This window comes from Mytilus trossulus, chromosome 4 (assembly GCF_036588685.1).
Source record: "Mytilus trossulus isolate FHL-02 chromosome 4, PNRI_Mtr1.1.1.hap1, whole genome shotgun sequence".
NCBI lineage: Eukaryota > Metazoa > Mollusca > Bivalvia > Mytilida > Mytilidae > Mytilus > Mytilus trossulus.
Window position 1 is genome coordinate 39,709,457 of NC_086376.1, and position 14,538 is coordinate 39,723,994.

Genomic DNA, 14,538 nt, shown 5'->3' on the forward strand with positions numbered 1-14,538 from the left:
AAATTTTATAGGTGGCAAAGTTGATATTAGAAACAATAAACATTCCTCTGATTCTTCTCATTACAGCAAAATAATATCAAGAAAGCTGATTCAGGGGAAAACAGAAAATGAAGAAACTGACCTTAATTTAGTAGATCAAGAAGAAACTAGAAATGAGGTAAGGAATTTAGAAAATACATGTTCAGTTAATCAACCATTTATGATGCAAGGTAGTTTCCATCAAGGTGATGACAGGTTCAGAAACAATAGTGGTAAACAATGTGTAGCAAATTCATTAACAGCCATAGCTTACAGCAAACTCAGTTTGATTGATAATTGGAATATGACTTTCTTGGACAAAATCTTGATAGAAGGGAATATTTTGTATACTTGGATTCATGGTGATAATGAAGAGTTGTTAGTAACAGAATTGCCGAAAATGGTGGAAATAAGAGATATGATTGTTAAGTGTAACAGAAAAGAGTCGATATTTGCTTTGATAGATAATAATGGTAAAATTGAATTTAATGTTCTTTCTTTGGATCATGCTCTTCAAGAGGCTCTTATTGATTCAGATGGATGTTTTGTTTGTGTAAGGGGTTTTACTAGTGCCATTATTAGGCAAAATGGGAAAATGTATTTATTTGATTCGCATGCTAGAAATTGTTTTGGTTTACAAGACAGCTGTGGTAAAAGCATTGTTATTCAGATTAATGATGTGAACAGTTTGTACCAACACTTTTACAATTTTGTGCAAGGAGATGTAAATGCAGAATTTGAAGTAACAGGAATCAACATCGAAATTCAAGATGAAGATTCTGCCACTAACAATCTTGACAAATTTATTGGAAATATTAACAATAGAGAGGTTATAGTGGATGAAAACAACTCTGACGTAGAATTTATTGGTGTCCCAACTCAAACATGCTATTTATTTAATCCAATTGATTATTATACAAAAAAAAAACTTTGTAATATTTTAGATATTAAATCAAAATTTGTTTTGAAAAACCCGCTAATGCCAGCACACAATATAGGTACACCTTTAAAATCAAAACAAATCACTGCAGACGGCAACTGTTTATTCAGAGCTATTTCATATGCAGTATCAAACAGGCAAGAAAACTTTAAACAAATAAGAAATGAATTAGTGCGCCACATCTTGCGTCATTCACATCAGTTCAATTCTTTTCTTGATTCTGAAACAGTCAATGAGTATATGAAACGTACTAATATGATAGAAGACAATGTTTGGGGAACCGAGTTAGAAATTATAGCTGCTGCTGATTTATTAAAAACTGACATTTTTACCTATTTAGAAGGTAAATGGATTAAATACTCCTCAAAGCAAATCTGTAGCAAGAATAATGTGAATGATCAAGCAATTTATCTTAATAATGTAGGTAATCACTATGAAGTTGTTATTTCTGTTTTACCTGGTGGTAAAGAAGCGGTAACATTAAACAGTAAAGAAAGTGCCAAGAAACGAAATCAATCCGGTTCAGAGAAAGACCAAATGAACTTACACTATGAACTATCTCATGAAGGTACAATGAAGAGAAAATATGAACAACATGAGTTTAATTTTCCAAAGAAATGCTTAAAAGAAGATGAAAATAGTTTTGGTTTAATTAAGAAAAAAACTTGTTTGGAATGGCCAGGTAAAGATCTAGCTGTCTGTAAAACTCGAGCACCAAACCAAGGTTTGACAAAAACTGAAAAAGAAAAACTAAAGTATCAGTTGGATGGTCAGTTTAGATTCAATAAATTAGAAAAGCAAAATAGGAAGTATGAACAAGACAGATCATACAAAGAAAAGTTAAGTCAAACAAGTAAGGAAAAGTATAGGAATGATGCTAAATACAGGGAATCAAAGAAAAGAAAAAGTATTCAAAAGTATGCAAATGATATAGAACACAACAGTTATGTCAGAAACTCAAGCATACAGAAATATGCTGATGATGATGATTTCAAAAGTAAGGTCAAACAGGCAAGCATACAGAAATATGCTGATGATGATAATTTTAAAAGTAAGGTCAAACAGGCAAGCATTCAGAAATATGCTGATAATGATGATTTCAAAAGTAAAGTCAAAGATCAGATATTGACTAGAAGAAAGAATGCCAAAGAGGACAGTAATGATGTTACAAAAGTTATTGAAAACTTTAGGAAAAATGTAAGTAAGGGTCCAGAATTTGTTTGTTCTTGCTGCTTTAGACTGTTATTCGAAAATCAAGTTGTACAATGTAAAAGGGAATTGTATAAACCAGGTTGTGGCAAAGATATAGCAGACATATGTATTTCTGAGAAGTATTTACATAGATGTTCAGAAGAATGCAAAGATGAATGTTTATATCAGGGAGCCAGCAGAGCTACACTTTGGATTTGTTACACATGCCATAGAAAGATTCTTAAAGGAAAAATACCTGCTGAATCTTTTGCCAACAACTTGGCTTTAGAAGATATTCCACTAGAACTAAACAGATTAAATCAACTAGAACAACACCTTATTTCATTAAATATACCTTTCATGAAAATTGTTGCTTTACCTAAGGGTGGACAAAAAGCTGTGCATGGTCCATGTGTTTGTGTACCATCAGATATTTCAAAGGTCACATCAACTTTGCCTAGATCAGAAGATGATAATTGTTTAGTGAAAGTAAAACTCAAAAGAAAATTACAGTACAAAGGTTATGAGGAATATCAGTTTGTGGACACTAAACATTTGGAAGAAGCCTTGTCCTTTTTAAAAGAAAAGAATGATTGGTATTCAAATGTTGAAATAAATGGAGAGTGGTTGAATCCAATTCCATCATCAGAGAATATTTGTGTTGCTGAAAAAAAAGACCATAAAAGTTGTACAAGAATTGACAGAGTGAAAGAGGATAACTTGGAGGACAAAACAGACAAAAAAGAACAGGAAGATGCAGTTGATTCATATTTAGATGATAGTTTACAGGGTGTACAGTTGGACACATGCTTACAACCTGCTGACATTGCACAGGACGCATTGGATTTATTGTTTGATCAAGAGTTTAATTTATCGCCTGCAGAAGGAAATAATCCAGTCAGTTTACTGAAAGAAAACGGCATTGAAGCAAAAACCTTTCCAGTGCATTACCCTACAGGTAAAAACACTTGGAATGAGGACAGAGAAGAGAAACTATCTTTATTAAGATATTTTAATCTGAGATTAATGAGTGTTGAAAACAGGTTTGCTAGAGATACTTCCTACATATTCTTTAGCCAGTATATGTCTGAACTAGATAGGGTCATGTCAAACGTACAGATATCGTTACGGAAAGGGTCAGTTTTTTCAGATGGACAGAAAGTAACAAGTAAAATGCTGTGTAATAAGGAGTCATTAAATGGATTATTTAGAAAAGATGAAGCAATCAAGTTCATGAAGCCTGTCCGAGGAACACCACCGTATTGGCAATCTGTTCAGAAGGATATTTTTTGTATGATTAGACAGTTAGGTATACCGTCATTCTTTGCTTCATTCTCATCTGCAGATTTTAGATGGAAAGAAATTGTAGAAACCATACTGAAGCAACAAGGAGATATTCGTAATGTTGACAGTCTTAGTTGGGATGAAAAATGTAAAGTCCTTTGTAGTAACCCTGTTACAACTACAAGAATGTTTGATCACAGATTTCATAAATTTCTTAAAGATGTAATAATGTCAGGTGCTGAACCAATTGGTCATGTGATTGACTACTTTTATAGAGTTGAATTTCAACAGAGAGGTTCTCCACATACTCATTGTGTATTTTGGGTAGAAGATGCCCCCAAATTTGGAGTAGACGATGATGATACTGTTACAAAGTTCATTGATAAATATATCTCTTGCAAATTACCATTGGAAAGTGATGACCCAGAGCTTACTGACATTGTTAAAACTGTTCAACAGCATAGCAAAAACCACTCAAAAAGTTGTCGCAAAAAAGGAACAGAGTGTCGGTTCAATTTCCCAAGACCACCATCTGAAAAAACATTTATATCCCGTCCAATTGAAGACAATGAGGAGGATAAGGAACATGATGAAGATGCTGATGATGGTAAGAAGTCAGATTCTGAAAGCAGTAAACCATCTGAAAAGATATTTATACCATGTCCAATGAAACATGATGATAATGATCATCATGATAAACATACCGATGGTGATATAAATAAGAAATCAGAATCTAAGGGCAGTATCTTAAAAGCAAAACAGATGTTAGCATGTTTATGGAATGTAATTAAAGAGTGTGAAGATAAAACTTTGACTACCAGTGAATTATTTTTGAAAGCCGGATTGTCTCAAGAGGATTTTCAAGAATGTTTTAGATGGATAACAAACAGAAATACTGTAGTATTGAAGAGAAATAAAGATGAGTTGTTTATTAATCAGTACAATCCTCATCTGCTAAAATCATGGAATGCAAATATGGATATTCAGTACATTTTGGATGCCTACTCATGTGTGGTTTACATTATAAGCTATATAAGCAAATCAGAACGTGAACTCGGCTTGTTGCTGCAGCAGACAAAAACTGAGGCAGCTGATGGAAATTTGGATGCACAGCGGACTATGAAAAAAGTAGGTACAGCATACTTTCACTTTCGCGAACTCAGTACACAAGAAGCTGTTTTCAGAGTCATAGGTTTACGTTTGAAAGAGTGTTCAAGAAAAGTGCAATTCATTCCACTAGGAGAAAACCCATGCAGAATGAGTATACCCCTCAAAGAACTTCAACAAAAATCAAAAACATTAAAGATGAAGAAGTCTATAGATGATGGCAGTGATGATGATGATGATGATGATGATGATGATGGTGATAGTGATGATATTTGGCTGAAAAGTATTACTGACAGGTATAAAGATAGGCCTGATTTAGAACGATTTGATCAGATGTGTTTAGCAACATTTTGTTCCGAATTTTCAGTGTTGGCAGAGACACAGATACCAAATAAAATTAATGAGGACACTACATTCAAACTTAAGAATGATATGGGGTATATAAGAAAGAGAACAAGAACTTCTGATGCTGTTATCAAATATGCAAGATTTTCTGTAGAGTCAGCTCCTGAACAATACTACCAAAGTATATTACAGTTGTTTTTGCCTTACAGATTAAATGAACAATTGAAACCACCACAGTTTTTATCATATGCAGATTTTTATAACTCCGGATTCATAAGGTACAGTCAGATGGAAGACCTCAGTTCAGTTCAAAATATAGTCAACTTTAACATGTCAAAATTTGTGAAGAAAGACCAGGAGCTAGAGATTGCAGAGAAACAATTGGAAGAAAGAGGATATCAAGAGGATGCATGGGCACAACTATGTCCAGAAACAGAGAAAGAAAGACATGAATGTAATGAAATTGGTGAAAACACAACCACTCAAGAGGTAGATAGTCCTGAATTAGGAATACCAGATTTGAATCAAACTGACAAGTCAACTGATAAAAATGAAATGGTTCAAAAAACAAGTTTTACACGGTCTGAAGTTATACCGTTGTTGAGAACTTTGAATGAGAAACAAAAGCGCATATTTTTTAAGATCAGAGAGTGGTGCAATTTAAAAGTGAATGGTAAGAATCCACCGCCATTTCATGTTTTTGTAACTGGAGGAGCCGGAACAGGCAAAAGCCATTTGATTAAATGCTTGTATTATGAGGCCACAAGAATTCTTGCGCACTGTTCCCCAAATCCTGATGATTTGACTGTGTTGTTAACGGCACCAACTGGCACGGCAGCTTTTAATATAAATGGATTGACAATTCACAGTTCACTTTCCATTTTTAAAGGTTTATCTGTTGAGAAAGCTATGCTTGGAGAAGATAAGCTGAATAGTTTGAGGTCCAAATTAGAGAATTTACAAATTCTCATCATAGATGAAGTCTCAATGGTCAACAAAAGGTTGTTATTTTTTATTCATGAAAGGTTGCGTCAAATTAAGAAAAGGCCTGAGAAGTATCCTTATGGAGGAGTTTCAGTGATAGCAGTGGGTGATTTCTATCAATTACCACCAGTAAAATCAAAAAGGTCAGATAAACTTTATGTTAATGATCCATCAAATCCTTTGAATTATCTGTGGAATGATCTTTTTTCTGTTGTGGAATTAGATGAAGTCATGAGACAGAGAGAAGATAGTTTGTTTGCCCAGTTGTTGAATAGACTAAGGGTCAAACAGAACAATTATCCACTAAAATCTTCAGATCAAGAAATGTTGAAAGAGTGCATAGATAGCGGACCAGATGAAGCTCTGCACATTTATGCTACTAATAATGAAATTAACATGTACAATAATGAAATGATTATGAAGTTGTCAAGTGAGCCCAAATTAATTGAAGCTCAAGATTTTGAAAAGGATAAGACAACAGGGAAACTTACGAAGAGAAGACAGAATTTTGCAAAAACTAATATTTGTCTTCCAACATCAATCCTGTTAGCAGAAGGAGCTCGTGTGATGATGATAAAAAATGAAGCAGTCAGTGATGGTTTGGTGAATGGTGTTATGGGTACTGTTCTAAGTATTTCAGAATTTTCAAAAGGAGCATTACCAAACAACATATATATTCATTTTGATAATGATAGAGTTGGAAAAAATGCAAAAATACAGAAGATAATAAATGGAAAAAGATGTGTTGGATTAGAACCATCTACAGAAAATATACCATTCAGTAATGGAACAAGAAAACAGTATCCTCTGCAGCTAGCATGGGCATGTACTGTTCACAAGGTTCAGGGTTTGACAGTGCCACAGGCAGTTGTCTGCTTGAATAAATGTTTTGCTTATGGTCAGGCATATGTTGCATTGAGTAGAGTTACTTCAAAAAAGGGGTTGACTATATTACCAATTGATGATAAAACTTTGAACAAAAAAATATACAGTGATCCTGATATAATGGAGGGAATCAAATCCATGGATTTTTTTTTGTCTCAAAATGACACCATAGTTTCAAATCATAAAGCAGGTTTGTCAATAGTTTACCACAATATTCAAGGTCTAAAGGCTCACCAAAATGATTTGAAAGCCAATTCAGACTTCCAAAATGCAAATTATATCTGTTTGACTGAAACATGGTTGGAATCTTGTAGTGATGATGTTCACCTTCCTAATTATAAACTTCATCATTTGCCAAGGTCAGCAGCATTTGCATCAAATAATCCTTTGTATGCTTCTTTACAAGAAATGAGTCATGGTGGAGTTGGCGTATATGTTAAATCAGATTCTGAGTATGAAGAATTTGATATATCTCAAAAAAATCTTGAATGTATAATTTTCAAAGTTCCCAAAATGAATGTTGTAATTGCTACAATATATAGAACTCAAAAATACCAAATTGAACTATTTTTAAGAAATGTTCATGCTCTTTTGTCAGAATTGGTACAGCTTTCAAGCAGTATTATTGTTTTAGGAGACTTTAATCAAGACATTATAAAGGGTGGCAGATCAATACAAGATTTTATGGCTTCATTCGGATTTGAACAGTTAGTACAAGAGGCAACAACAGAGGGTGGTACACTGATTGACCATGTTTATATCAAAAGTTGTGAAAAAGTACAAGTAAGTGTTATTCCAACTTATTACAGTTATCATGATGCAATATCTGTCATTTTGGAAATAAATCCTACTACTTGAAAGCTGTATAGTATTAATAGAAAATGATAAGAGTGCCTTAAACATGTTAAAGGAAAATTCATTTTGTACAAAATGATCAATAGTTTCCCTACATATTATTTTTCAAAATACTAAGCCGGTACTAACAACCTAGTTTTGTGTATATGTTTTTTATGTATTTAAATTTCAAGTTTATTAATAGTTTCCCTATTTTATTTAGCTAAGTATCAAACTCTAAATTATAAAGTGGAATTTGTTTCTTAACTGAATATTAAAAGAGTTTTATATGTTTACTTTAATTTCAGATCAAATTTGTAGTCGTCAGTAGTAAAGAAGTTAAATCAATTGTCTAACTTTTTGTGCATGCTTTGGTAATTTTAATACAGCACTTGCCAATGGGTTAGATAGTTGATGAATATATATCATCAGCTGAGAGATGTCTATTTATGATTGAGAAGTAAAAAGAAATAGGAGATATAAGATTAAAATACAGCATTATGTAAAGGTAGGTTCGATCAAATAGTATTTACAAAAGATAACTAATGCAAACTGTCTAAGGGCCAACTGTCCTGTGTTGTCTATTATTGTATGTTTGAAAGCGTCATCTGTTGTCTTTCAGTTGTCTGGAAACTTTTTAAAATTTCTCCCCTAAAACTGCTGGGTCAATTTAAACAAATCATGGCCTGAGTCATTCTAAGGATGTCTAGTTAAAATGGTATGTTTGTTCAGCTCGCCATCCAATTAACATGCCCCATGTTACTATAAATAGAACATGGGAGGTAAAACGCTACTCTTTCTTTCTCCAAGATATTACAAGGCTATTGAGACCAAATGTTTGTAAAAAAATAATAATTACATAAGCATGAATTGTATTGAACCTTTGTTAAACAAAGGATAAAAAAATGGTTAAAGGTAATGTGTCTATATAAAAGTTATGTATCCCACTTAATATTGCCTCTAGTAAAGACTAAATAAGTAGGTTGTTTCATTACCATTTTATTAACAATTGGTTTCATGTCGAATTCAAATTGTAATAATCAATGTTAATATTTATCAAATTGCTTTAACATAGGATGCACTGCTGAATAACTATTACCCCCTGAAAACAAAGATTTTGAAGCTATATATGTCTGTCTGTCTGCTTCATGGGCTTTGGAATGTGATAAAGAAATGTCAGGTCACACTGACCATAGCTTAGACCTTTATTCCCTATTAAAGTAAATGTTTGTCCAATTCAAGTCCAGCTCACAACTTTTGTTTCACAAAACTAAGACCAGCCAAACTTGGTAAGCTGTTGTGTCATGTGCTGAGGATGTGTCTTATACCAAAGTCAGTTCATTTATATGACCTTGACATGGACTTTTGACACCAGTGATAATATAACCTTGTCTGATTTGTGTCCTGTGCATACCTTGTACTGTAGATTGTAGGTTAACTAACCTGGTTTGCTGATGCACCCTGGGATTTTTTTTGGTGGGGGGTGGGGGTCATATATCCAAGTCAGGTCACTCTGTTTGACTTTGACCCTTATAAAATTTAAAAGTAAAGCATTTAATGTCTGGTTTGTGTACTGTGCATAACTTGTACTGTAGAATGTATGTATAATAATATGGTTGCTGATGCACCATGGGATGGGGGTGAGGTCTTATGTCAAGTCAGGTCACTCTGTTTGACTTCAACCTTTGATCTTTATGCAAGTAAAGCATTGTCTGATTTGTGTACTGTGCATAACTTGTACTGTAGAATTTAGGTTAAATAATCTGGTTGCTGATGCACTTTGGGGGGGGGGGGGGGGGTGAGGGTCCTATATCAAGTCAGGTCGCTTTGTTTGACTTTGACCTTTGATCTTTATGCAACAGCAAGTAAAGCATGGTCTGATTTGTGTACTGTGCATAACTTGTACTGTAGAATGTAGGTTAAATAATCTGGTTGCTGATGCATCATGGGATTGGGGTGGGGGGTCCTATATCAAGTCAGGTCACTCTGTTTGATTTTGACCTTTGATCTTTATGCAAGTAAAGCATTGTCTGATTTGTGTACTGTGCATAACTTGTGTACTGTAGCAAATAAATAGACAACACTTTGTATGCATAAAGATCATGGTCACTCTGACATTGACCCTTGATTCCAATGTCATTGTCTCAAAATTGAATTTACTACAGTAAATGGTAATTTATATGTATGCCCTGGGTTTTAGATGTGCTCATTTTTTTAAGATGTGTGTTATTTATTGGTCAGATGGACTGTATAGTTTTGGTTGAGAATGAAATGTAATAGATATATTGTGTGTATACTTTGTAAATGACTGCATAAGAAGAAATGATGTCCTTATATTGAATAGCTCAATTGTTAGAGTTTTGAAGCTTGTATGCCATGTAATGATAATGTATTAAAGTTGTTGTTTTTTACAGTAAGAAGACAATGCATAGTTTTTTTTTTCTGGTAAATTTATTTGTACTGTTAATAAAGCTTATTTCCTGTAGCCACAAGCATTTATATATCAGTTAAAACTTTAAATGTAATTTGCACAATTCCAATTAATGAGTATGTACCATGTTTAAATTTTCAATGAACAAATATTTTATTTGCATTGCTAACTGTGTAAGAAATACATTATAAACATGTTTAACTGACTGTAATATACTTGAAATTGAAAAGTCTAATGAAAGTATCAAAACTGTCAGTAGTATAAAAACTTTAAATCTTAACATAAAATAATAGAGAAATTTATCCTCTGTATTCACTATAATTCATATTTTTCTGTATTTGTTTTATACTATATACTGTTACTTCGAATTCACAGCTGTACAACTGTATCATTTGCTATTGATGTACTTGTCTGTAAGCCTTTTTATCAGCATGTTTTTTTTCTTCAGAAAATAGCATATATATATAAGTACGTTTAAACAAGTGACAAATCTATGACAAATCCATCCATTGGATCATTAGTGAAGGTGATACACAGTTGTGAAACCACATTTAATTCATAATTACTCTAAATATCAAGACAACAATGTTTAATCTGCATATGTTTGGAAGCAAATTTGTGTTCTTCCCCTGTTGGGAATAGAACTCGTGCTATTGGGATATCGAGACAACACTGCCATCACTGTATCTAGTGCTCTAGACTACTCAGCCATATCTATATACATATTATAGACAAACAGCAATCTATGGTGCTATTTTATTTTAACCTTGATGATTTGTGCATCCTAGGCGAAAGGGATTTAAATCCAAAACATCAGATTGTTTTTGTTCAGTAAAATGAAGATAGAAATTGAAAATAAGAAACAAACCAACTATACCAACAATAAATTCTGTGGCTTTGTGGTGATTACTGATCATTTTGTCTAGTTTACTTCTGTATCCTCAGACAATACTATTCCAAAGTTTATCTTGAACAATAATTTATTGGCATTAAATCTTTTTATTGAAGATTTATATATGCAATATATATATGCAAAGGAGGAATGGTGGAGCGGTGAATAATTAATTTGAATTTTCATTCTGGACAGTGACAATATTCACATTTACATGTGTTATTATAGGTACAAAGTCCTTTTATACCCAAAGACACCAGACAAAGTATACTATTAAATAATTTTACATATTTTTATTTAATTAGGAACAATTTTGAAAGTTCGACTAATACTTAAAATGTTTCTAACAAGTACAGGAATTTCAGGAAATCAAAATTTAAGGAACATGTGCTTGTCATGTTATTTATTTAAATTAAGGTGTTTTCAATATTAATACACAAAACTTGCTTTCACTAAAAGAAGAATCATGGTTTAGCTAGGTTGAATGTACACTTTTACTAGGAAAATAATTATGTTTTTACAATAATTTTGTATTTGATTACCATATGATTAAATGTATTAACTGTCTTTTACATTTTTGTTATTCATTATACCCCCGCTTTAATAAAGGGGGGGTATACTGTTTTACCTCTGTCTGTCCTTCCGTCAGTCAGTCCGTCCGTCCCATGAATATTTTTCGTCGCATTTTTCTCAGGAACTACAATACACGGATTTCTGAAATTTGGTTTCAAGGTTGATCTAAGTCAGCTATACCGTGTGATGCGTTTTCAGATTGATCACTTGACAACTTCCTGTTTACCGAACACTTGTATGATTTTACACATGATAGCCAAGTTGAAAATTTTTGTCATATTTTTCTCAGAAACTACAATACAAGGATTTCTGAAATTTGATTTCAGGGTTTATCTAAGTCAGCTTTATTGTGTGATGCGTTTTCAGATTGATCACTTGACAACTTCCTGTTTACCGAACACTTGTATGAGTACACATGATAGCCAAGTTGAAAATTTTCGTCACATTTTTCTCAGGAACTACAATACATGGATTTCTGAAATTTGGTTTCAGGATTTATATAAGTCAGCTTTACGGTGTGATGCGTTTTCAGATTCATCACTCGACAACTTCCTGTTTACCGAACACTTCCATATTTTTACACTATTAATATTATCCACTTGCGGCGGGGGTATCATCAGTGAGCAGTAGCTCAAAGTTTCACTTGTTCACCCTACCAGCATGCTCTTTTGCAAACAGCAAGAACCATTTTTTGTATGTTCCTGCCATAGCGAAAGGGGCACTTAGTTTTACCCTTGTCCGTCTGCATCTCCATACATCCCATAATTTGTTTCCGGTCTCTAACTTTAGTTTCCTCAAACAAATAATATGAAACTTATACACAATGCTTATTACCACAAAAAACAGATCAAGATTGAATTTTGATGGTGTCACTTTATCTATTCTATAGTTATGCCCCTTTACAAATTGAAAAATTACTAATTTTTTGGATTAATTCCGTTCTCTAACTTTAGTTTGCCTTAACCAAATGTTATGAAACTTATATACAATGCTTATTATCTTTAAACACAGACCAAGTTTGAAACTTGGTGACGTCACTTTTACCGTTCTAGAGTCGTGCCCCTTTACAAATGGAAATATTGCTGAATTTTTGTTTCTGATCTAATAACTTTAGTTTGCCTGAACCAAATGGTATGAAATCCATACACAATGCTTATAACCACAAAACACAGATCAATTTTAAATTTTGGTGGTATCACTTTTACCTTTCTAAAGTAATGCAGCTTTACAAATGGAAATATTGCTGAATTATTGGTTTCTGTTCATTAACTTTAGTTTCCCTCAACCAAATGTTATGAAACTTATACACAATGCTAATTACCACAAAAAACAGATCAAGTTCGAATTTTGGCATCACTTTCATTGTTCTAGAGTTATGCTATTTTTCAAATGGAGAAATTGCTAAATTTTTTGTTTCCGTTCTCTAATTTAAGTGTTATGAAACGTATACACAATGCTTATTACCACAAAACTTTGATCAAGTAGAAATTTGGGTATTGTCACTTTTACCGATCTTGAGTTATCTCCCTTTAACAGGGGGCATCATCTGTGTCCCATGAACACATTCTCAAATTATTATTTCATCTAATGATACTGTGAATGTTAACATGGCTAGATTTTTTTTTACTGTCAATTATGGTTATGCCTTCAAAGAAAGGTCAAATATCTTTGGGCTAAATATTACAAAGTTGAGCCTTAATGATCCACCATTTTCCACTTCAAGACTTCTGAAACTATCACAATTGATTATATGATCCCGTCAAAAATTAACATCCTGTATAATTTCAACTCTTTAGGCTTTGTCTATCCATTATGATTCAGGTAAATGTTCTTATTTGGGCAGATAACTAAGGAACAAACTTACCAATAGTCATAGAATGCATTGAAAAGCTCTCAAACGCACATAAAACCGTTAAAATATGGCAAAAACAACAAATTCGCTATTTAGAATATGACCTTGACTTTTGACTTTGTGACCCTTGAAAAAGGTCATTGGTCCACATTGTCATTATAAGAGACCCCATAGGTCTAGGACCTTTGGTTCAAGAGTTAACGCTAATTTTGTCTTTTCAGAAACCCCTAACGGGGGTTATGCCCCTAAAGTGTATGTCAAAGCTCTTCGGTCAAAATGTAAAAAAGTTGCGCCTTAGTCAACTCAACATTTTTCACTATTTACTATTTCTGTAAGTATAATCGTTTTCGAGATATTCAATAAAGGGTTGAAAGGTCAAGATCAACCTTAAAAAGCTTGAAAACACACTAAAAATCCTTAAAATAAGGTCAAAAACACTAAATTCGCTATCTGTGGACATGACCTTGACCTTTGATAGTTTGACCTTTGTCAAGGTCATTAGTCCCCAATGTCATTGCTGAAGACCCCATGGGTCTAGGACCTTTGGTTATGTAGTAAAAGCTGATTTTGTCTTTTCAAAACCTAAAACAGGATTTATGCCCCTTAAAAAAAGGTCAAATCTCTTCTGTCAAAATATAACAAAGTTGCGCCGTAATGACCCAAACATTTTCCACTATTTAAAACTTCTGTAAGTATAATGGTTTTTGAGTTGTTCTGATAACAAGGTGTTAGGTCAAAGGTCAAGGTCAACATACACATTTGACCTTGAGGTATTTTTGAAAGTCTCATGAATTGTTGATGAATGGTGAAGATCCTAGGTCTCTTCGATTTACGGTTTCTGAGTTTTGGTGGTCCACCGACACCGGTTAATTTTCAAAGGGGCATAACCCTACCAATGAGTCGTTGAATCTTTTCGAAACAAATGTAACGAAGAACCGGGGTCTGGTCCTGAACAAATTTCACCCTTCGTTTTTTTTCTATCTATTACGGTTACGGTGTTGGAACGATAACAAGGTTTTTTGGTTTCGGAGGGATTACTCCGAACCGACAAAATATTTCGACTAACAGGGTGAGTTCTGGATAGGTATTCATGACACCGATACAAAGTGAGAACATGAAAGCGACACGTCTTACGGTTTAGGCTGCTAACTTCGTCAAAGTTTGGCGGAAAAAGAATAATAATAATAAACAGAAGAAATACA

General features: G+C 33.3%; 2 protein-coding genes across 2 annotated transcripts in view; both read left to right on the forward strand.

The window, feature by feature from the left end:
* LOC134716607 (uncharacterized) overlaps positions 1 to 111 on the forward strand; it is a 20,760-nt gene extending 20,649 nt beyond the window's left edge. The window contains exon 4 of the mRNA XM_063579617.1: positions 67 to 111. Within this exon, the coding sequence (XP_063435687.1) occupies positions 67 to 111 (45 nt within the window). The remainder of the gene's footprint in view (positions 1 to 66) is intronic.
* Positions 1 to 7,612, forward strand: part of LOC134716608 (uncharacterized) — an 8,454-nt gene extending 842 nt beyond the window's left edge. Inside the window, exon 2 of the mRNA XM_063579618.1 lies at positions 67 to 7,612. Coding sequence (XP_063435688.1) covers positions 200 to 7,612 — 7,413 coding nt within the window. The 5' untranslated portion in view covers positions 67 to 199. The remainder of the gene's footprint in view (positions 1 to 66) is intronic.
* Positions 7,613 to 14,538: the final 6,926 nt, after the last annotated feature.